This window comes from Rhea pennata, chromosome 5 (genome assembly GCF_028389875.1).
Source record: "Rhea pennata isolate bPtePen1 chromosome 5, bPtePen1.pri, whole genome shotgun sequence".
Taxonomy (NCBI): Eukaryota; Metazoa; Chordata; class Aves; order Rheiformes; family Rheidae; genus Rhea; species Rhea pennata.
The window spans coordinates 54,413,669-54,436,326 of NC_084667.1; the positions used below are offsets into that span (position 1 = coordinate 54,413,669).

The 22,658-nt window shown below is 40.1% G+C and overlaps 1 protein-coding gene across 8 annotated transcripts in view; it reads right to left on the reverse strand.

Moving 5' to 3' along the window:
- SYNE3 (spectrin repeat containing nuclear envelope family member 3) overlaps positions 1–22,658 on the reverse strand; it is a 77,085-nt gene that overhangs the window by 13,120 nt on the left and 41,307 nt on the right. For 5 of the 8 annotated variants that reach the window (XM_062576241.1, XM_062576242.1, XM_062576237.1 and 2 more), the window contains 13 exons: positions 22,089–22,250; positions 21,001–21,345; positions 19,710–19,846; positions 17,621–17,768; positions 16,639–16,821; positions 16,238–16,381; positions 15,110–15,244; positions 14,169–14,330; positions 13,289–13,452; positions 12,199–12,325; positions 11,876–12,031; positions 11,195–11,344; positions 9,712–9,750 (listed from right to left, as the gene is read on the reverse strand). In XM_062576241.1, the coding sequence (XP_062432225.1) occupies positions 9,712–9,750; positions 11,195–11,344; positions 11,876–12,031; positions 12,199–12,325; positions 13,289–13,452; positions 14,169–14,330; positions 15,110–15,244; positions 16,238–16,381; positions 16,639–16,821; positions 17,621–17,768; positions 19,710–19,846; positions 21,001–21,345; positions 22,089–22,250 (2,052 nt within the window). Of the gene's footprint in view, positions 1–6,734; positions 7,432–9,711; positions 9,751–11,194; positions 11,345–11,875; positions 12,032–12,198; positions 12,326–13,288; positions 13,453–13,545; positions 13,573–14,168; positions 14,331–15,109; positions 15,245–16,237; positions 16,382–16,638; positions 16,822–17,620; positions 17,769–19,709; positions 19,847–21,000; positions 21,346–22,088; positions 22,251–22,658 lie in introns of those variants that run through there. The other 3 variants (XM_062576239.1, XM_062576238.1, XM_062576244.1) reach the window with 3 other exon arrangements.

The window sequence follows — 22,658 nt, forward strand, 5'->3', positions numbered from 1 at the left end:
AGAGTTGATTTTGAAAGACACCTCATTTTGAAACTGTTCTTCTCCTCCCAGACCAGATACTGTACCCATCTTCTCCCTTTGCCTATAAATCAGTGGGAAATACTGGGCTTTTCATGTTGTGTCTCATCTCTATTTCTGCCACAGCCCAGGAAGCAGGTGCCTTAACGTCATTCAGGTTTGTCTTTGGCTTGCTAAGATGATCACACTACCAGTCAGACTAGTCACTCCAATTGCTCCTACCCCAATTCATTTACTGATGCAGCATTTGATTCAGAGCAGGTCACTGGCAGTGGCTCTCTGTCCTGCTCTCTAAAGCAGAGACTATTACTGCAACTCTCAGAAGTGTGATGAGATTGAAATGCTATTTGTCAAATGCTTTGCTTTCAGATCTACAGGAAGGAGCTATAAAATAGATCTGCCAGGGAAAGCTCTCCTTAGAGCTTCTGCCAGGCAAATTCTAGCATTAGATAAGTCAATGGAGGGACTTTCACCTGGAAGCAAAACTTCAGAGAAGGAGAAATAATTTTTCTTTATCTGCTGCTTCTCTCCTACCTCCTTGCTAGGGTTACAGGCATTTGTGTTTGATGAACTTTTGTTTTTGCTGCCCAGCTTCTCTATTTTGTTTGATCACACAGCAAGGTCAAAATCTTGTATTTCTGACTCCATTTGTTGCCATGGAAATGACTCTGCTATCACAAACATGGTATTACAATGTCTCTGCAGGACTGAAGATGAGGCACATATGAGCTGTGAGGGTTTGGTGCTTTCAGTAAATTTGCAATGATAAGCCCTTAATATATGAAGGTCTCAACTTCCACACACTGAAATCCATGGGAGATTTACCACTAACTTCAGTGTCTGCAGCAGGATTATGCACATAGACATCTAAATAAAGTGAGGACTGGGAACTACTTATTCATGGAGTTTAAAAGATACCATTACAAATGGATTCATTACTTATATGCCCAGGTTCTGATGTTCCTGTGCATACGAATCCTATATTAGTCCTGTTGCTTTGTGCTGGCTGGAACTACTTTAGTGATATGAAATTTTTCAGTGGTGGTACTGCCAAAGGTATTATAGTTTAAGGACAGAAATTTTGAGGGAGAGAGAGTAACTTTTAATAGGTGAGACGATACAGTCGGAAAAAGTAGAGATTCTTTCTGGAACAGACTCCATCTCCTGCATGTGAAGAAAGCAGTATTTCAGTTTCACAAAGACTGAGTCAAGGTATTTTTTAGGTCTGTTCTGGGAGAAAGATGTTTTCAGGCTGTGGTGACCTGAGACGAGGGCACCAACAGAGAATTCAGGAGGCCAAGATTCAGACCTCCTCTCTGCTGGACTCAAAGTGATGTAAATGTCTACTTTCAGTCAGGATCACTTTCCCAACCTTTCAGAACATCTTTCTGGGTTAGGTAAGGACAGTATGACACAGTTTCAACTTTGCAAAAGAAAGCTAGAATATTTCATTTCCATATGAGACCAAATGTGGGAATCACAAACCTTGCTATGCAGTGGAACTCCCCTTCTCCAGTCACTCCAGCTACTGGTGTTGGCAGAGCTACTAACCAGCGCCCTCTCTGTATGCAGTATGTGTGTCAGATCTAGGCTTCATAAAATATTCTGAAACTAAATCCTCCTCTAAGAAAAACTGGCAAAGCTCCAGTGAAGTCAACAGAACTTTAATTTCCACCATCTTAGACTAACAGCTGGAATACCTCGGTATTAAGCCGAAGTGTCAGAGACATTTTTGAAATGCACACAGAAAAGGAATAGCTTGATATTAAAAATGAAAATATACTTTAAAAGTTGACCAATAATGATGAACACCCCCCTTTTCTCTCCAAATACAAGGACAAACATGGACTGTGCTGGCTGTGAACATTCACATTGGTACTTGATTCATGTTTGGGCATTTGAATGACAAGCATTGGTTTAGATCTAGAGAGTCCTCAGCACTTAAATCTGTTTGCAGTTAATAACTTCTTACAAAATACACCATGAAAAATCACTTGGATAGAAAACAGCAGAAAAGCACTTTAGAACTTGCTACATAATGTTCCTATGTAAGTTGCTAAAGTGTTTTGCTATCGACCACATTCCAGAATATAGGAAAACACACAGTTAATCCAGCTATATGAGGGAGCAGAGGGATGTGACCTCTTATACCAAGCTCATTAGTGGGGTTTTGCTGCTGCTTGCATGTCACCAGCATGCCTAACAAAAGCCATACTTGCACCACTGAAGCAATGATTCACTAGAGAAAAATGAAATAGCCTGGATTAATTCCTCTTATCTTAGAGAACTCCTGCTGTACATGGATAAAGGGACCAACGACTAGTGTTCTAACACGGACATACAAATACACAGTCATGCTGGTTCATGGCGATGCTCTACCCAGCCCCGCATCCTCTATTCTGCAGCAATCATAGTAAACTGGCAAGCACCTAGGCAAGCGTAAATACCTTCCTTTAACATTCAGCTTTCAACTGCTTTCAGCTCAGGTAGTTTCCTGAGCCTAATGTGGCATGTCCAACGAGCAATACTCGACCTTTCTTCCAGGAACTTGTCCTGTCTTCCCCTGAACCTATGTAAACTTTTAAAGTTCTCAATATCCCTTAACAAGGAGTTCCAAAGGTTGATTAACTGTGGCATGAAGAACAAACCCCTTTTGTTAGCTTTGAACGTTGCTCCCAGTTCTTTTTGTGGAAGAGATGGAGGACAATCAACCCCTATCCATACTCTGCACCGCGCATGTTTTTGTAGACTCCTCAGGTGAGACAGGATGAATCCAGGCCTGGATTCAAAGTGAGCAGACCACAACATAACTTTAACTCTAAGGGCTTAAATCACAGTGAGAACTGAGGAAGAACATTTTAATGTGAAGAACAGCTAAGTCCTAGCAGTAATTGCCTACGTGGGTTTGAACCCTATCACTTCACTATTCCTCTGAGAATAAGCAAAGCCGCCAGGAAGACAGTAAGAGCCTTCTAACATATTTCTCTTTTATTCTGAACAGGAGCATGCATTGATTTTTTTGGTGAGGCAGTTGCATTATCAGTGATATTTTGCCTCTAAAAGGTACTGTGTTTCTGTCCCTTGATGTTACTAGATACTAATTCAGTTGCTGCTTACAGACACAGGGTGCTGCTAATGAGGGAAAAGTTCCTGGGGGTGCAAGAGCTGCTCTCTCAGACCAAGGCAAATTGGACTTTTACCTCTATGTGAGGTAGAGCTGTGCTTTTCATGAGTTTTCAACTTGGTAAGAGCAATGAACATTCCTCTTCTGAGAGGAGCAATATATTGCAAATCACAGCTGGTATTTTCAAGAGAAGAATCCTTTTTTCTTGCTGAGTTTATAATTTGGGGGAGTTAGGTGCCCTGGCCCATACACAGCTGAGTCCAATATGCTCTTCAACAAAGCTGGGGCTCTTTCCCATGCAACACAGCAAGAACTGAGAGCTGAAAATGGTGGATCTGAGGTATCTGGCCTCTGCAAAGGGATGCTTAGCCACTGAGTTCAGAACTGGGCCTTTGTATGTAGGTTAGACAGGTTAGACAACCAGCGGTGAGGAATGGTAAGGCCAGCTGGGACCCCTTGGAGTCCTGTGCTTATCATTCTCTATCTAATAAAGAGCTACCAGAACATACATATGCTGAAGGGAGGTTAACTGAGGTCACATAAGCAATTTTAGTTCTGACATCTTCTATCTTCAGATTGCTTGACTTCCAATGTAAACGTTTCTTTCAATTCTGAAGTGTATGTATTTAATTAAGAAAGTATACAGGCATATTACACGCTTTGTTTTCCCCCTTGGAGGACATTCTGGGGCACTTTAACATAGCTGGATGATAAGCTAGAATCTTTGATAACAGCTTGGTTTAAAAGAAAAGAAAATGAAGAAACAGCCAGCAGTTTGTATCTAAAGTTTCAGCAGTAGCATATGGCAGATATTTTAGAATTTTTGCCGCAAAGTCGCTTAGAACTAAGCACTCTGCCATATGCCACTGTGACACGAACGGATTTACAAAGGCTCGCTTCTGCGTGCAGATACAGCATGACATACATTTAGGATAAAAATGCCAAAGGACAAGGGCCACGGCCTGACCACTTGAAGTAGCACTATATGTAAGGTACTGATTTCTTTAACATCTCCAGGCCTCAGCAACCACAAGAAGTCTCTCGTTTGGGATTCTGTCTCTTCAACACAAGGGCAGTGAAAATTATTTGCTTTCGATCTGGAGAGCGTTTGATGTATGAAAAAAGTTAGGAAGCCCTGTGGAAGAATAGTAAAGGGGTATGTAGAATGGGTCACTACAAAGATCTTAGTTCCATCCTATAAGAATATGGAAGGACAAACTTCCTCTGGGATAATTTTGAAGTATATTTTAGATCTAACAGCAGCCAATACATTAACGTGAGTCTCCTAGGGATCACAAGCGAAGTATCTGCAAGTTTCAGACCAGGATGAGAGTACTATTCAAGTAAGTACTCTGGAAATTCAGTCAGTATTAAAAGATGGATAGTCATTCCTCACTTTCATTGTGATCTCCCCAAAAAGTCACTGCAGAAACATTAAAGTGGACAATTTAAACCCACACATTTTGCTTGTTGTTTAAAATCTCAGCTGCTTCCAAAAATCAGCTTGCAAGAGACTTTATGTAGACAGTTTAATCTTACACTCATCTGCAATGAAATAACATCTTTGCAGTTTATTTGGACTTTCCGGTTGCTTTCCAATTGCATGAGGATATACTGCATGCACACAGACACAACTTTACAGTTTAAAATACGTTCAGTTAGAGTTCTAATTTTGACATATTAAGGTGTTAGATAATGGCAAACAGTAGTCGCCTTTGCTTAAATGATATATATTTTACTCATGATTTGTGTCAAGTTGTATTTGGAGGGAAATGGGAATTCAGTTAAAAACACAAATACCTAAGCAGTTTTATATACAAAAGCAATGCAATTTATCCAAATATATTTTGTCCTTAAAAGCAAGGCTGTATTACTTTTAGAAGAGTTGTCTGCAGCTAGTGAACTGAATGACTATTTTCAGTTAGCATACCCGACACTTTAAAGGTAGCAGATACCTGTGACTCACATTAATTCAGGAACAGTTCTCAATTTCCAGCTTCCAGTTAGCCTTGTAATTTGAAATACACTAATTAAAATTGGACATAAAAAGAATAAAGCTGAAATGAAGGCAATAGTTTCTTACACCTGTAAAAGTGGATATTGATATCAAAAACTGGCTTATAAATTCAACAATATCTGTTTCCTACTGCTTTACAAGTGACTTCCCTCGATTCAAGGTTAAACTTTTTAAAAACAGCTAATCCTACATAGTTGAATAGTATTTGCATTTTATTTAATCACTTAAAAATGTGATGGCTTACTTAAAAAAAAAATCTAAAACGTATTCACATTAATATATTCCCTTTAAAAGTTTTTCTTACCTACTTTTTGCAATGGTGTTAAAAATATGTTCAAGGTATCTACTGAGTACTGGTTTCACCAACTACATATACTGCTAGTACCACGGTAACACTAACAGAAGGCAAGAACTAGCCATCCTGAGAACCAGGTATCTTCTCCGCTGTGCAACGGCACTGCGTTTGCAGTGAGAGCATCAGGAGGGCGCAAAAGTGGCAGAATGGGATCTGAGACAAATAAAGAATCCCTGCTTCCTAGCATTTTTCTGGCATCTTGGGATGCAGATTGCTAACAACGTTAACGTCACAGAAATAGGTTGGACAGGCAGAGGCAGGCAGTCCCACAGCTGCAGTAAGGTGAAGAGAAGCTCCCAGGCCAGCCGGAGGACGAAGGGAATGATGCTGCCGGCACAGCACATCTTGCAGCGTCAGCATCAGAACAGGCACAGGCAGGATTTTTAGCTCCTCTTTTTGGCTTAGGAAGTTTCTGTCCCAAGCAAACATCACTGCTGAGGGGAAATAAGTCTTTCTGCTAATTTTAAGTAGTTAGATACCCTTCCTCCTGTGTCTGGGCCACAATACAATTCCTAAACCAGGCAGGCAGAGCTGAAGGGATACAGTGATGAAAAGATACGGACCAGGTCTTCTGAGAACAAGATTGTCCCTCACCACAGTGAAGTGCTTGTGCTTGACCTGCAAAACAGGGCCTAGCTCTCAACTTCCCTATGGTCCTGAAGTACCTGGGATTCATCTCTGCTTATATCCCATCTTTTTTATACAGATGGAATGTATTTCCTTTAGCGCTCTATAAAGGGAAAATAAAAAAAAAATGAAGTGAAAGATAGCTTTTCCTAAGTATACCTTCTGTTTCACTAAAAATGTAATTGTATAGAAGATTTCAAATGACTAACACCCAGCAAGACTTCAGGAAAACAAATGAACCACACACTTTCAATAAAAAGACACTGTACAGTGACATGAACAGGTCTATGTGATGCAATACACTTCTGTAAATGGACTTTGTGCCTTGTAAAATTCCTGTCGTATCTTCAGTTGAAGAGAGTAGAACATATTACTGTTTTCTTCCTGGCAAACTGTGGCAGCTCTTGCTTTGCACACGGCTTTCTGAATGGCTACATTAATTTGATTGACTCCAGATCAATGGTGTCTCGGTGTTTCTAAATAAGATTAAACTACACACTCCTTCTGTCTACGTGTTAAAGGAGATTACTCTTAGCAATACCTCAAAGGAAGCAATTAGCTGACCACAAATGTAATGAATCCTAATTATTTTATTTGTACAAACAATAGAGCCAGAATTATTTGTTTAGCAAGGAAATGTAATTACACTGAGAACTCAAGAAAATAAATCAAACAGCACTACCTAGGCCTGTAAATAATGAGCTTTTGACTTCCTATGTATGCTAAGAATTCTCATGGAATATTTTCAGTTAGCTGGGAGCCAGCCTTTGAAAGTAACATTCATCACAGTTATTATTTAGCATTTGGTTGATTATGTCCTTGAGTGTGCTAGGTGCCCTGCAGAAATATCCATCTACATTGCCCTGTCACTGGCACCTGCTAAAAATTCACTGCAGCCAGTGCAATTTCCTGCAACTGCTTTTTGTTAATCAACAAGAAGTTGCTCACATCGCAATCATTAGACCATACTGTTCCATCTACGGGGACCAGCAGCTAGAAGCATGTCCTCAGCAAAGGATGAATGATCAGAAAAAAAGTACATTAATATACAAGGAACAGGCTCTATCTTGACCAACGTTCAGCCCTGCAGGCTAGGAATGGAATAAAAACTGAAGGCAGTGGAATGAGACTGGCTGCAGCTAGGTTGTCCTCTTCCTGAGGCTGATCTACTGCTGCAACAAAAAATTCGTTGTTCAAAAGTGAAAGATGAGCAGAGAGTCACTAGAGACTTCATACTGCAGAAAGCAAGATCAGTCCAAAACATCTGAAATTTTGTCTCCTCTTCTGATTCTGTGCAAGCCACAAGAAAGAAAGAGCTGACAAATTAGACAATCTGATCCTCAAACAGGGATCCATGAACCTTCCATTGCATGTAAAGTCACTGGATGTGGCAAATGCAGTGATGCAGCCCCCAACAATGTACACTTTCTGCAGATATTAACTCTGGAAATCAGTAGTTCTCTCAGGGCAGTTTCTTTCCCCATGGTTTTGAAAGGATACTCAAAATATCAAAAATACTTTTCTAATCTTTCACTCATTTTCTAACTACACTTTAAGCATTAATTCTGAATTTAAAATAAACTGCAAGGCCACCATTGGTTGGTTTGCTTTTCCCTTTCTTGCAGCCTGAATAGTGATGCACCCAAAGGGATCAACATTATCTTCTGGTTCTCTGAAGTGATGCTCAGTGGTCAAATGCCAAGGCAGGCTTATGTAATGGTAAGAGCCTTAGCTTGAGGTGGGGGGGGGGGAGCAAGACAGTTCAGCTTATAGCACTAAGACTCAGATTGCAGTGATACTGCTTAAATCCAGAAAAAATGCTCTGAACTCAGCAGAATCACACTGATGGAAGCAAGGTGTAAATCATGGCAACATTTGTTCTAGCTGGTGGGGGACTGCAAATAACTTGGTGCTAGGGGAGCCATTTCATTTATTCTTCTGAGCTATTTCAGTTTATCATTCTTTCCCACACTGAGCTGTTTCTGTTTTTGTCTAGTAGCTATTCAAATCTCAGAGAATGCTTTTTTGTGCTGCCTGGTATAGGCCTCATTGACAAACTTGTGCTGCCTGCCATTATGTTATTCTAGTATCCTTCTAGATTATCAGAAGACTTCAGTCTTCTTCAGAGAAGTCAAGGAGGAATGAGTATCACCCACACTGAGCTGGTGGGACAGATGAATTCAACAATGGCACCTAACTGCTCAGTGGAGATGCAGTGATGCTCAAAGCCTATCTATTTTTCTTTTTTGCTATGAACAGCTCTAGTCAACTGAATCATATGAAAGCAGAGAACTCCTTGGTAGTTATTTTGGACTACTCCTTTAAGTCTTTTCTAGAGGAAAGCAGCACTGCTTAAGGTCTGGCTGCCTCCACATTAAGAATTAAAATGTCACATTGTTTTGCCAACCTGAAAAATTCTAGTGATCTTACTGTATGACCAACAGCACTGAATGATTAATGCTGAGCCAAACACGCAAAATGGAAATGCTTTGGGGATTACCAGGAAGGCTGAACTGTGGCCAAAATTATTCAGGAGATGCGTGAAAGCTACTCTGAATAGGTCAGTATTTCACTGGGGAAAAACATGGTAGATTCTATTCCAGCTCTGAGCACCAGAGGAGTAGCTCATCTGAACGAAGAAGTTGTGATCTTTGAGCATACTGAAGACGGTCAGTACAGTATGTTTTAACTATTGGTCTCTTTTAAAGAAATTTTGCAACAGGAGAAATCAAGGCTTTGATCTGGCTTAAAGTGATTATGTGATATGTGCATACAGCACAATATTTACTTTGTACTGGGCAAATAAAGCCCTATTCTGTTCCTTCTAAAAAACAAGGGAAAGTGAGTTAACAGTGCAAAGTGGAAGCCAAGAGTGTCTATAAACAGAGCAAGTTCTGATATAGATGAAGGTCTCCATTCAATACTACTGAGGCCAATGGAAACACCCACTGACTTCAGAGGAATGGGATCAGAAATGCTCCTTGGGCTTACTAAGAAGCTGGCAGTATTTCGTTTTCTTTAAGCTTGTACTTATTGTCTCTTGTACTGCTTTTGTTTCTTATGTCATCACTTCCAAGAAAAATTCCTTCACGAGAGGAATTCTGCTGCATTAGAAAGAAGGTGGACCGAATGATTCAAAGTACTTTTTTCAGAAATACCTAAAGGAATTAGGAGTCCCATTTTCAAAATTATTTTAGGCACTTAGCCCCTGAATCCTTTAGACAGAGATTTGGGCTCTTGCCTAGACTTTTTTGAAAAATGAATTGAGTGCCTGTAGCATGCAGCTGGGTGAGAGATGAGTTCCCCTAGTCAGCCTGAAGATAGATATTTAGCTTCTAGGGATATAGCAAGCACAGCTCAAGAGCAAAACTTTATGAGTAAAACAAGCTTAATATTCTTCCCTTTTAAAATGCAGAAAAGATAAATTTCCTTTTTACAGTATTTCAAAGAGATGCTCTTAACCATCAAATTAGTCTCAAGAATCTTTTTTAAAAGTCTAATTTAACATAATGACCTGTGAAATGCCCAATCAAACTTTTTTTTTAGCTTAATGATAGGAAACTCTCATACCTTTCTGAATCTGTCTGGTCCTTCCAAAGACCTAGGAGTCTGTTAAAAAAAAAAAAAGAAAAGAAAAAAAAAATATATATATATAAAAAAAATGCATGAACTTCAGATCCTAGTGGCGCCTATAAATGAATATTTTCCTCACTGGGGGTAGTTCTTTCACATTCATGGTCATCTGGATAGAGTGAACCAGCAGGTGATTTTTATTTAATGAGCTTTTAACACGCATTAGGAAGACGGCTAAAATGGTTTCAGGTTCCTGACTATTTGAATCAGATGCAGAGTTCTTGCAGCAATAGCTTTGATTTTACTGACCCCTATTGATAATACTTATGTTTACACAAGGTATTTAGTTAACAAAACATACCTCATTATTAGCAATTACACAGTTCATATAAATATGCTATTTATTGATAGCGGTCATGTTCATTTTCCATGCAATTTAAAGGATTTGTGTTCTGGATCAACTTTGGATTTGAATCCAAAGTTTCTTGGAGAGGAAAAATTTGATGCCTCAAATTTTAGGTTCTTGAGTTCAGATATCATAAAAAGTATATGGAAAATATACACTTTATACAGTTCTACATACTTACAAAGTATGTAGAGAGTGCCAAATGTACAGTGGGGAAGTCTAATCCCCTGATTAAGGTATCTTGAACTTGAACAGACAAAATAAATTGTTACGCTAGAAAATCTTACTTAGTAATTATGTATACATATGCTAAGAAACTGGAAATACCTTACAGCGTGACTTGGAATATCTTGGTATAAGTTCTGCCATCCTCAGTATGTCTTCTATGTATACTACCTTGAAAAGTTCTTTAATCTTTTGGTTCTCACATTAAAATACACTGCGGTTGTCCTTTAAAAATACATTCCAAATTCCTAGCCCATGAAAGTTTCACAAACAAAGTACCTAGCAATAGGTCCTTCTCTGTAACTTCCTGAGTCAGTTCAGTCAGTCAATGGCTACTCTGATCACTATGTCTCACAGCAGGAGACAAATAATGAACACTGAATATATTCTTACTGCAGGAACTATTTAAAAGAATTCAGTGGAAATTGTTCTGCTGAGAAATAGCCAAAAGCTGGAAATCTCAGAATAAGATTCCTTTATATGCCCCAAATGAGGTGTAAATACAGATTATTCACACACACAACCACACAGTCTCCAACTGTGTCTTTGACAGTGACCAATTGTTACTTTATTCTGAACACTCTACTTTGAAAAATATTCTGAGCATTGTTTACATAAGGAAAAAGACAATGCAGGACTTTTATTTTCATGCAAGAATGCTTGTGCTTACATTTATTGTACTGCCTGTACTGGTAGTTATCAAGGCTTTTTAATTAAGCACACACATACGTGCTCTTTAAGTGGGACTAGCACTGACTGACTAGACTGACTAGCAAGTGGGACATGTAGCAACCTAAAAGAGCAATAGCAGAGATCTACAGTGACTGTAAGTCAAGTGCTGTCACCTACCGGCAAACTGAAGGACTCTTTCAGTTTAGATTTGTAGAGCATCCATCGGTAACGCAAGTCCTCCAGATCTTCAGAGCTTCCAATAACAGGATGAAGACGAAGAAGGTCTTCAAAGCGACGCTGACCATCAGGAACATGAGACTGGAGCTCCTGCAGGAAAAGACAAGGTCATCAGCAACTAGGAATTTGAACAAGACCCCACTTTCATAATCTAACACTTAAAAGAATAGGAGCACTAAATCAAATTATTAAGTACTATGCACTAGCATATTTATCTTTGTGATTACTTTTTTGGCCTGAAATGGTACAGATGGTCCACTAATCTGCAGAACTCATTTGTCCCTTTCGCTCTTACAGCTTCCATCGTTGTTACCTCCAACTGCATTCAACAGAAAGGAAAATACTGAGGCCAAATACTAGACACTGGTTTTAACCAGCTTCTTTTAAACACCTTTGCCATACCAGCTACAGGCCAGGCTACTTCCTTCCCTTCTACCACTCTGGCTATGACAGACCTTCCTTAATAAAGTAGTAAAATACTTGTCTTAAATTACTGAGACTTCTAGCCTCTCTTCTCTCTGTGGGTCTTCTAGAGCAGGTAGTGCAAGATGCTTCTTTAATTCTGAGAGAATTTTCACTGACTGCAACTTTCATCTCCACCTTCATCCTCTGAAAACTAACCTCCAGCTTGTTGTATCGAGCCTTAATTTCCTCCACAGAAGATGACTGCAGAGCAAGAATTTCGGTCAGTTTGGTGTTTTCTCCTTGTAACCACTCTTCAAAGTCACGTAAGAGCTTAAGGTGGCTGCTCTTATTTCGCCATTCTCCTATCCTTTCCTAGGTTACAGAGAAGCAGGAATAAAAAAAAGTCCTTTTATGTCACGCACATCTTCCAAATGCCCGACTGCAAGATCTTCACCTCCAAGCTTGTAACCCATAATATCAGATGAAGCCAATAAACTTGTTTTTGTGAAGCTGACAAGAAAGCAGAGTCCTTCTCTCACCTGCTTGTGACTGGAATCTACACCCACAGGACGGAAGGCTATTCCAGACTTTTGTCTGCTGTCCACAAAAGCTATTTTCTTCTTCTTATCAGTCACTGGTCTATTTAACTGCCATTGTTTGAGAAGGCTTGAAAACACAAAACCAGAGATATCAGTGCAGTCACACAGTTAATGATGAGATGATATCCACATTTTGACTAGGGCTGTGGGGGACAACTCTAGAGAAATAACAGTCTTACTATTGCAGTTATTTCTAACTTCTTATCAACAAAATAAGATGAAACTACGAATGTCCCAGAGCAGCACTAGTTCTCCAGTTCTAACGCTTTCATTAGACTGTTTTGTTTGTTTTAGTGGGGTGAGGGTTGGGCGAGGAGGAAGAGGGAGACAAAAGCCCCACACCTTGGCAATATACCTTCTGATCCAAAACCAGCAAGTAGTAAAACCAGGCTTGACTCAATTTAATCAGTCCATTTTCATGCTGTTAACTATTCTGTAACTATTTATGTATGAATATACACACATTCACACATGTAGCATGGCACTAAATTTTAATACAGACTAACAAATCTGAACAGCCGTTAGATACTGCACAATGGGGCCAAAATAAATGAAGTGTACATCTGTCAGCTAAGGGAGGATTTTGGCTCTACTAAGAGCAGGTTTGCAAAAGGCACAGATTCCAGTGCAGAAGCAGCCTCCTTGGAGATATTCCCAGATGAGACAGAGAAGAACTGACAGATAAGGCACAACAGCAGAAGCCAGTGGGTCTCTGTCCTATTCTCTCTGCAGTGTGGACCAGCTCTAGGAGGGTAAGCCAGGCCCTAAGGACATATTGCCTACTCCAAGAGTGATGAGAAGGTAGCTTCAGAGATTGCTCTCACCCCTGGATTCCTCAAAGCAGTGTTGTTTGAAAATTATGGTTTCCAATTTACAAGTGGTTAAATAAAATCTCAACTTTCTTCCCTAGTGTTGTAACATAGCCATTCACTTTCACAGCGCAGAACATGAAGTACAAGTGTGTCTGGTCATACAGCAGGAAAGAGCATCCCCTTGAAATAGTAGGGGGAAGATGTACATGACCACTTACTTGTTTGCCACATCTCTGAGTGGGCTCCAGGACTCCTTCAGTTGATTTAGCTCTGCCTGGATATGGGCAGTCTCCTCTGGGGAAGATTTCTCCATGACTAGCTGGCCATGAGCTTCCACAAGGTGCAGCTGGATCTCCTTATCTGGAAACTCAGCTAGCAATCTCTGAAACGTACAGCCCTTACAGTTACTTCTAGGCATCCTGGGTAAAGCAGTCTATGTCAGACTGAAGGCCATGTTCAGTCCAGGACTATGCTGGTTCTGTTGATACTAGCTAGAAAATACCTATCGGGGAAAAAAAATATGCTGTGGATTCTCGCAAAGAGCTGATGGAAAAATTTAAAGGGGGAATCTGTCAGTACATCCCTGCTGCAATCTCCCTACGAGGTATCTTGGTTTCCTCTATGAAAACAAAAGTTGCTAGCCAAAGTAACCCACAGTGATTCAAGCATGCAAAATACTGCTATACAGGGAGAAGTCAGCAGCTGAGGGGGAACTTAGTTCAATACAAGTATAAGTTCAATACAGTATAAGGTTAGCTAACAAAGTAATGTTCACTGTATTGATTCAGACATACAGTCAAAGGTGAGTATTGTCCAGAGAGACTACCCTGGCAGGAAGAACTCTTTTTAAGACCACTTCTTTAATAATACGTTAGCCATTTCAACAGAACCTCACTGTTCTTTTCTTTTACTTAGATCCACACCCCATGACACAACACAAAGCAGCAGAGAGGCAGCTGCAACCAACAGTTGTCTAAGGAGGAACAAACCCCTATCACTCTCCACAGCCAGGAGCTTCTTGCTATAAAACCCTTTCCCCCAATGTCTAAATGCTGCAAAGTGAGTAATCAATATCTTAGATTAAGATGCTTTCCTCACCTTAAGGTCTGCCACCCTGCCCTCGATGCTCTGCTCCCCATCAGCATGCTGGTAAGAGTCTAGTTTCTCGGTGGTTATTGCGATCCACTGCTGGAGGTCAGAGAGTTTGTCACTAAACGCCCAGTACTTCTGAATGTGCTCCTCACTCTGCTGTATCATCATCTACAATTGATAAAAATGTGTCAGCAACTGAACACAATCAGAAGGCAGTTTCATTAGCCGGTCCAACACTGTGACTAATGGCACAGAATCTCATGAAGAGAAAGGGACCCCCCCCCCCAAACTATTAACAAGACACAAAAGCTTTAGCCTTTAGCATCAATGACACAGAAGACTTTTCTACAGGCCCCTGCAGGCCTGAATTCAACCACGTGGGGGGGTGTTAAGCACTAGAATAACTACCTTTCTTTTCAGTGGACAAAACATAAAGAATGAGATTTTTTTTAATACCTCAACCAATGTTACCTACATTTGACACTTTCAACCACAGAGAATTGTATAGACAAGAAAACTTCTTCTATGCTTTTTTTTTCCTTTTGATAAAAGTCCAGTTTAGAAATAAATGAAATTACTGAAACTTAAACTAGATTTCCACAATGCGTATTAGGGTTAACACTTTATTATAAATAATTTTATGCTGACCTACATAACTAGAGGTCATTTGAGAGGCTCTTCTAAGATTGCTTTGGAAGGAAGTTTTATAGGTATGTTTACCAGCTACAGAAAGCCTCAGGTCAAAATGAGTACTTACACAATAGCAACACTTTTTTCTCATCAACTTTTAGGTTACATAAAGCTATACAGTTTTGTATAGCTTTACACATACACACAGCAGTGAATGCTGGTACACTCTCATATGATAAAATTTTATTTATTTATCTATTTATTTACAGTGGCAACTGCTAACTCCACAGGCAGCTAAAAACTCTTCCTTATGTTACCTCCAATGATCTCTTCAGGGCCTGAGAGTCAGATGAAAGCTGGTTCATTTCATGTCTATGTGTGGTATTTGACTGAACAAGCTTCTCTACCTCTTCCATTTGAATTGCAAGCTCTGCCAAATCATCTTGGAGCATCTGCAGAGGAAAAGACAGATTACAGCATAGGGTAATATGCTAAACGTAACATGACCCTCCAGATGGATACAAAACCACACACTAAAGTTAGTTTCATTTTACAATGTGAAGAAAAAAAAGATATTTTTTTGACATCTAGAAGTGAATTCTTGCATGTTACCAATTGGTAAGAAAGAAGATAAGCTGCTAAGAAGGTGCCAGAGGAGAGATGGTACTACAGCTAAGCACTGCAAGAAGTTATGGTGACAACATCCCTATGGTCACCATGGTGAGGTGACACAATATAGCTGAATCTCCACAGTACATCATGGCAAAAGGAAGAATCACATTCCCCTTCTCTACCTCTCTTGCTCTTCCCTCCCCTTTTCCAATAGCCAGGCCCACTGCATGCCTTAAACAAGCCCTATTGCATGTTTGCTGAACTAATTCAGGACACTAACTAGGTAGAAAACTATCATCATTTTTTTTTTTTTATTTTTTCCCCTATTTTGGCCAGTTGAATCAGCTCTTGGAGCAAATTGGGTGAGTGTCAAAGCTTAGACAAGATAAACAGCAGGAACAGGAGATGTGGAAGGGGGTAGGACAGTGGAAGCTCCTGATTTTGGAGGAGTTTGATTGGTGTTTGATTGCTGTTTGATTGGTTCAGTTTTTCTTGTGCAGTTTCATCTCCAGCAGGTTCTATGAGAGTATGTTTTCTCTGTCAATAAAAGTTGCTCAAAATGTTGTGGCACCAATAGCCTTTCAGCTGCTTGTTCTTTCCCTTGTACATCAATTTGCCAGCTTCAGCTGCATTGCTTCAATTTCTTCTAGTCCATGTTATAAACTGGACCAAATGAAATTTTCTGACACACAGCCAGTTGAGGGGATAAGGTGTTGAATTTCTAATGCTAATAAAACACTAATTTTGCCTCAGATTAAATGATCTTGATTATGTATACAAACATGAGTATAATTAACTGAGGATACAAGGGACAGACATTTACTGTAATATACCTGGAGTCTCTGGAGTTGTGTCTTTTTACTTAACAGGTCAGGCTGTGGTTCATTCTCTAGATCAACTTTGGCCTTGATTGCAGATAATTTCTTCTGCAAAGGTGCAAAACCAGCATCGAAGTCCTTATGTTGCAATATCAAATTCTGGACAAAGAGGGAAAAAAAATTCACCATTCAACATTATGCCCTTGACATTATTTTTTGTCCACGTCCATCTCACACTCGGAACAAAACTAAGCCACATTGTGCAACAAGCCATACCTTCCTATAAGTCTTTGATCAATTTAGAAAAAGGTATTGGGTGCAGCTGCTTAGTACTAAATTTTTTGCTGTAAAACTGGCTTTATAAAAGATTAATATTATCTTTGTTGCAGACAAAACTGCAGATGGTTGCAGCTCACCTGCAGCTTGCGCTTGCTTTGCAGCAGACTTTTATGTAGAATTTCTCTCTCCTTTGAAGCTTCAGCTACTTCCATCAGAAAAGACTTTGCTTTTTCCTCACCAAGGATATTGTTTAGCAAATCTTTCTTCAGCTGTAATGTCATCAACTTATCTTTGAGTTGGGAGCTTTCAGCTAGAGCAGCCTGAAGGAGAAAAATTCTTCCAGTGAAATCATAACTAAAGTAAAATAATCACATAACCATGTTATTCTCACATAAGTCACATAACCAAAGCAGTATGACAAAGCTAGCTAAAACATCCTACTGGGCCGCCAAAGGAGGTACCTGGATGGTGCCAGTTAAAGGAGAAATCTTCCCAGTAATGTCACAAATACCAGGCCTGCATCCATTTTGCAAACAGAAATAGAGGAAAACAGTACTATGGAGAGAGCTGTCCGTGTAAGGGAGAGGCCAGAAGAAAGGACAGCAGAATGCTTGGACAGAAAGGACAGCCTGAATGCTCATCCCAAGGATAAACTCTATCCCTGTTCAGGGGCATGCTTATTCCAGAGATCAGAGGAATGACAAAGGAGCAAACAACTTTCAAGCGACAGGCAGAAACCATACATTTTAATCTCTGAACTGTATTACTGCACGCTTATTAACTGAGTTCACAGACTTCTTGCCCAGGGAGATTTGGGGTTAATGCCTAAACAATAATTATTGTTAATGAAAATTGGCATTTTAACTCACTTTAAGTTGACAACCCTAGCTCACCAAATGGAGGGCAGAAAATAGGACATTCTATTACAGCTAGAGGTAAGAGTTGCCCCCTGTACCCTGGGGTTTCCTATTATATTGCAAATGCCTTTCCAGCTGTTGCTCTCTGACAGCTGTATGCAGGCAGTTAGTCACATAGCCTTGGCAAATACAACCCAGATGACACAGCCTTGGCAAATACAACCCAAATATCAGCTTTGTAACTTAGCAATAGGTTTGCTACCTCAATCTGAGCCAGCGCTGGCTCTGGAGTGTCCAGGAGCATCTTGACTGATGGCTTCCACTGTTCAAAATCTTGCAGAGGGTTTTGAAAAAGCTGCCTCAGTTGACCTTCCGTATCAGCGCTCATTTTAGATGTCTTCCCTCTAACACTGCAGGGATAAAGTGACAACTGAGAGAAGAATTACAAAGAAATCTGAGTCCAAACATCCTATTCATCAAGGCATGACTTTACGCAATCCTCATGTGTAAACCGTATCCTACACAAAGGGCCTCAGTCTTTTTTACTCTCTGTGCCTGGTGTTGCACACCAACAGCTGCCCTGTCAGTCCGAGATGGCTGACAAAACTTTATTTAGACACTGTGAGACACACTTGTCTCTTGTGCAACTACATATCAGGAATTACTCTGCACCCTCGCACTCAGCAATCTTGTCTTGTCCGTGAGTATTGCTATCACCAGCATGATTTACCAAATAACATTATGGGAGCAGTCTCACCGATTGTTGGGAGGAACAAGCCAAGAGCATGCAGAATTTAACTGTAGTTGTCTGAATCATTTTACATACTACAGAGTATTCGCACCTTTAAATATTAAATTAAAAATAAATTGCGATCATCCCAAGTTACCTATAAAAGGGGGGAGATACATAATCTTTTTTGTCTTCAGATCTAATTTTTTAAAACTTTGCAGAATAGCATATATATTTTTTATTTCTCTATATACGTTCTTATATATGTGCATTTACACACACTTACAAATCTGTACATATCTCCACATGTACATATATAAATCAGAGGCTAAAAGCAAACAGCACTCACTTGCTAAATATCCAGGTTTCTCTTAAACAGGCTTAACCAAAATACAGCTGAGTAACAACGCCTTGCTGTGACACACCCTGTGCAGCTGCCTCCTGTTTTTCTAAGCTTTCCTGACCTCCCAGTCTGATGAATCCTATTTGAAATGGCAGTATACAGCCCAAATTGTATGTTCATATGGAAACAGGATCCTGCAGGCTCACAGGACAGGCAGGCAAGAGTCATGCCACCAACTTCCAAGGCAATCACCATTAATTCTGCCTTTTTATAAAAGTAGAAACAATAATCTTACCTGTATGACTACGATTTTACTGAACTACACAAAGATAAGGTTGTGGAGGACAAAAGCTCTGCAAATGGAAAGTCTGGATATTAGAGGTCCTTTGCCATTTGCTCCGCTGCTTCTGCCAGGCTCAGTGTGAAGCTGCCACACTTTGCAAAGAAGCTTCAGAGAGAAGCTGGCAAAAGAGCAGCTGCCATTTTCTACTGAGAGACAAGTTCTTCTGCCTTCTCTGCTTCTCTTTCAACTTCATTTACTTGTTAGTTTTTAAAGTAAAATCCTTTTTTCTAATGACCTATAACCCCCCCAGAATGGGCAGCACAGTGTGCACTGGGCAGAGGAAAATAAGTTTGAATACAGTAAAAAAAAAAAACTGACCTTTTTCCTCAAAAAAATTTGATCCTTTCTTCTAGTTTGCAAATTTTGCTGCAGCTTCTTTACTTCCTGATTCCAGGCAGCCTGGAAACGGAAACACTGAAGTCTGGGGAGAGGCTAAACTTTCAGCGCTTCCAACCCAAGGCAAGTTGAAAACAGGAGTTTCGTGAATACAAGCCGTCAGGAGAAGGGGGAATGAACTCTGCCAAATAATTACTAAGGCGGATGAGTCATCACAACAGACTCAAAAAGGAAGGGCCATAATTCTTCTGAACCGTTTACTGCTGCAGCCCCTATACTGATTTTCTAGTTGCTGTCATGAAAGGCAAGCAAAATATATAAATTATACAATGCTAAGAAGACTAAACTAGCTACCAAACAGTATCATTTTCTTCAAACCATATTCAACATTAATGATGCAAGATCTTGAAAACTTGAAAATGGCCAGCAGCCTGCAGCTCCAAAGAAACGGCTAAAATTGCAATGTAACTGGTAAACACCTTTCTTTCCTAATCATGTCACCTACAGTCAGATTGCATTTCATACTTTTCTCATAGGCCCTTGTCAATCCCTTTAGTGTCAGAGAAGATTCTCCCTCACATAATCAGACTTCCCAATACCTTTGATACTCCTGTATTGCAGAGACAACACTCTCAGTGTGCGGCTGTACATCTTGGGAAAAACGTAGCAGTTCCTTAAGCTGAGCTTTCAGCCTCTCAACCTTGGACTCTTCCGCAGCCAGAGACGCTCTTGTTGCCTAAAACAAAGAAATAATGAACAGATCACACCTTATGTAGTGCTTTGTGCATGAAATGGAGTGATACGACTGTCTCTCAAGGTAGGCACACTGCTAGCCACCAGTCCTCCTCCTGCTACCTTTTTTCATGGCTGTAATGAATAAGGACTTTGTTAGACAGACTACACTCTCTGGAACAGTGTTGATCCTGCAGCCTCTCTCTACTCTCTTCATACCACCTAGCCTCTGCCTCTGATCTGCAGGATTCACTGTTTGAACAGGGTGAATTGCAAACAAGCCCAATTTCAGTTTTCTGCACCTAATGTGAGATGCACGCCTGGCACAGTCTTACCTGCTTCTGCTCGCATGCACAGATCTTTCTCAAACACTCATATGTACAAGAGGTTAATTCTAAGGTCATGTGGAGAAACAGGAGAAGAAAATGTAGCTGGACTGAACTAATTAGTATTTTGTGGAGCATGTTTGTACATACTTTTCCCAACTACACGTGCCTGAGCACTAGCCACATGAATTGCAACGAAAGGTATTTTGAAAAGTGGTAATAAATGCAAAACCAACTCTCTAGAGGAAATGACTGTTAAAAATTCTCACCTACTTTATGTGTGGAGAACTTTTTCACTCTTATTTTTTCAACAGTTTTATTTTGGTTTAAATACTGGATTGTTACAAACTGCATTTCTTCTCAGGCATGAACATGTATCTCATGATATTGGAATACAGGTATCCACCTTGCACAGATGAAGGACATAACAGAGAAACAGTCCCACAAAATACTCCAAATTATATATGTACATAACTCACATGTACAGTGAGGCATTATTTTTTCTACTTCTTTATAAGTAGAGCAAATTCTATTGCTTGCTTTGTATTGTGCATTTTTTTGCAGATGGTCCTTTTGAAGTCAAGACACAAACTTCATTACTTTCTCCACACCACCCCTTGTGCAGAGTAAGATAAAAATTAGAATAGCTGATTCCACGGCTGCTATTCACAGTTTTCTTCAATCTCTTTCATACACCCTCCTACTCTTTCTTTATCACCTTTCAGCAGTGGGACAGGCATCTGTTGGATGTGACTAGGTTTGCTCAGTCTACAAAGAATAGGACGGCACTTGATACCTACTACTTTTAGGCATACAAAGGACAACAACTTACATTGCATTTTCTCCACAGAGCTACAAACTCATCTTCACTCTTCTCCCCCACCCCAGGGTCCAAGTTGTTTTCTAGTTTCTGTAGACCTTTTCTGAATTCCTGGACGTCTGCTTCTAACTGTCTGGCTTGGGACTCATAGGCACCTTCTGACTGTAGGACCTTGAGCAATCTATCCTCCTCCTCATTACACAGTAGTTTCAGCTTCTCCAAGGCTTTTCGCAGCTCTTCGAGTTCATCCTTCATTCTCTCAGCTCCCAGTGGGGAGGTATTCTGAATCACATCTGCACACTGATTTTCAAGATGCTTCCACTTCTTTCCACCACTCCTAATGTTTTTGGCAATTTCCTGCAGAAAGAGGAAGTTAAATAAAAATAAGTTGGGGGGGACAGCAAATTAGGGAAAAAGGTGAAACTATCTCTCCTGGCTGTATATATATATTTCTTTACTGCTTACATCAAAATATGCCTTTTTTTCAAGTGGCCAGGTGCTAGGCTTTGCACATGATGCATATGCCTTCTGAGCAATGTTAACTGGCAAAAAGAAAACATTGGCTCTCTGGAAATACTGGCTTGATTTTCAGAAATACTTGCCATCTTAGGTCTGTGATGAACACGACAGGAGCTGCAGGCAGTAAGAAGAACTGATAATCAGACTTCTGAGAGATTTAAAGCTGAACAATTTAAGCCTTGGAACCAAAGTACTAAGAGACTGTTTTCAAAACAGGTGCTTTCATTGCTAGCTCTGAATTTTCAAAGCCTGGCAGCTTTCTGGCTCTATTTGGATCACACTTACCAAGCACCATTCATTTAAAAATGTTTAAAGGCACGATTCTCAAAGACTCATGTAACTGTGGAAGATGAGGCTTTCCAAAAAATCCTGAGCAGCCCGTGACTCGTGATACAATTGGGAGAATCGTATGTACTAACGATCTTTCAGACCTGGTATAACTCTCCCTGCTAGCCCACATTACAGCAACGATCAACTTGATTTGCTTACATAATTCTTTTCTAAGAACATTTTTGTATGGCTCCACAGACGTGGAGAATGCACAGTCCTGGCCCCTTTGCAGAAGTATATCATATAAAGACCTGTAGTGCCTTTAACTTGTCCTTTGCTGAAGACTTGGTTGTTTCTCTAACGCAGTCATTTAATCTTTCTGTCACACCATTCAGCCACAACTGAAACTGGTTGACGTTAGCGCTGTACCGCTCATGTTCTTTGGTTATCTTTTCAAGCAGTTTCACTCTGGTCTGTAACGAGAGACATCAGAAACAGTGAGGACATGGCTTATCTGGCTTTTTCCTTTATACTGTAACCCAGAAAATTCAAACAAGAGTCCCTTTTTGCAAGCCTCCACAGCATTTGGCTCTGCAGAAATTCACAGTTTGTCTCAAGTAAGAGGATTCAAAAGTACATAAAGGCTTGTCCCAAGTCTTGGTCACGTTGCACTGTCTCAAGGGTTAGTCTCTGAGCATGCAAACTTCAAGATCCTCTCAGGTGAATTTCTAGCCTTCCCTTTCAAAAAGGTTCACATTGTGTCATTGGAAAATGAAGAGACAGAAGTCTGTTTCTTCAGAGAGGCAAAAACAGCTATGTTCCCTAGTGAAAAAATAAAGATAAGCAATATGATAGATTTCCTTTGCCTACCTGTCAAAATG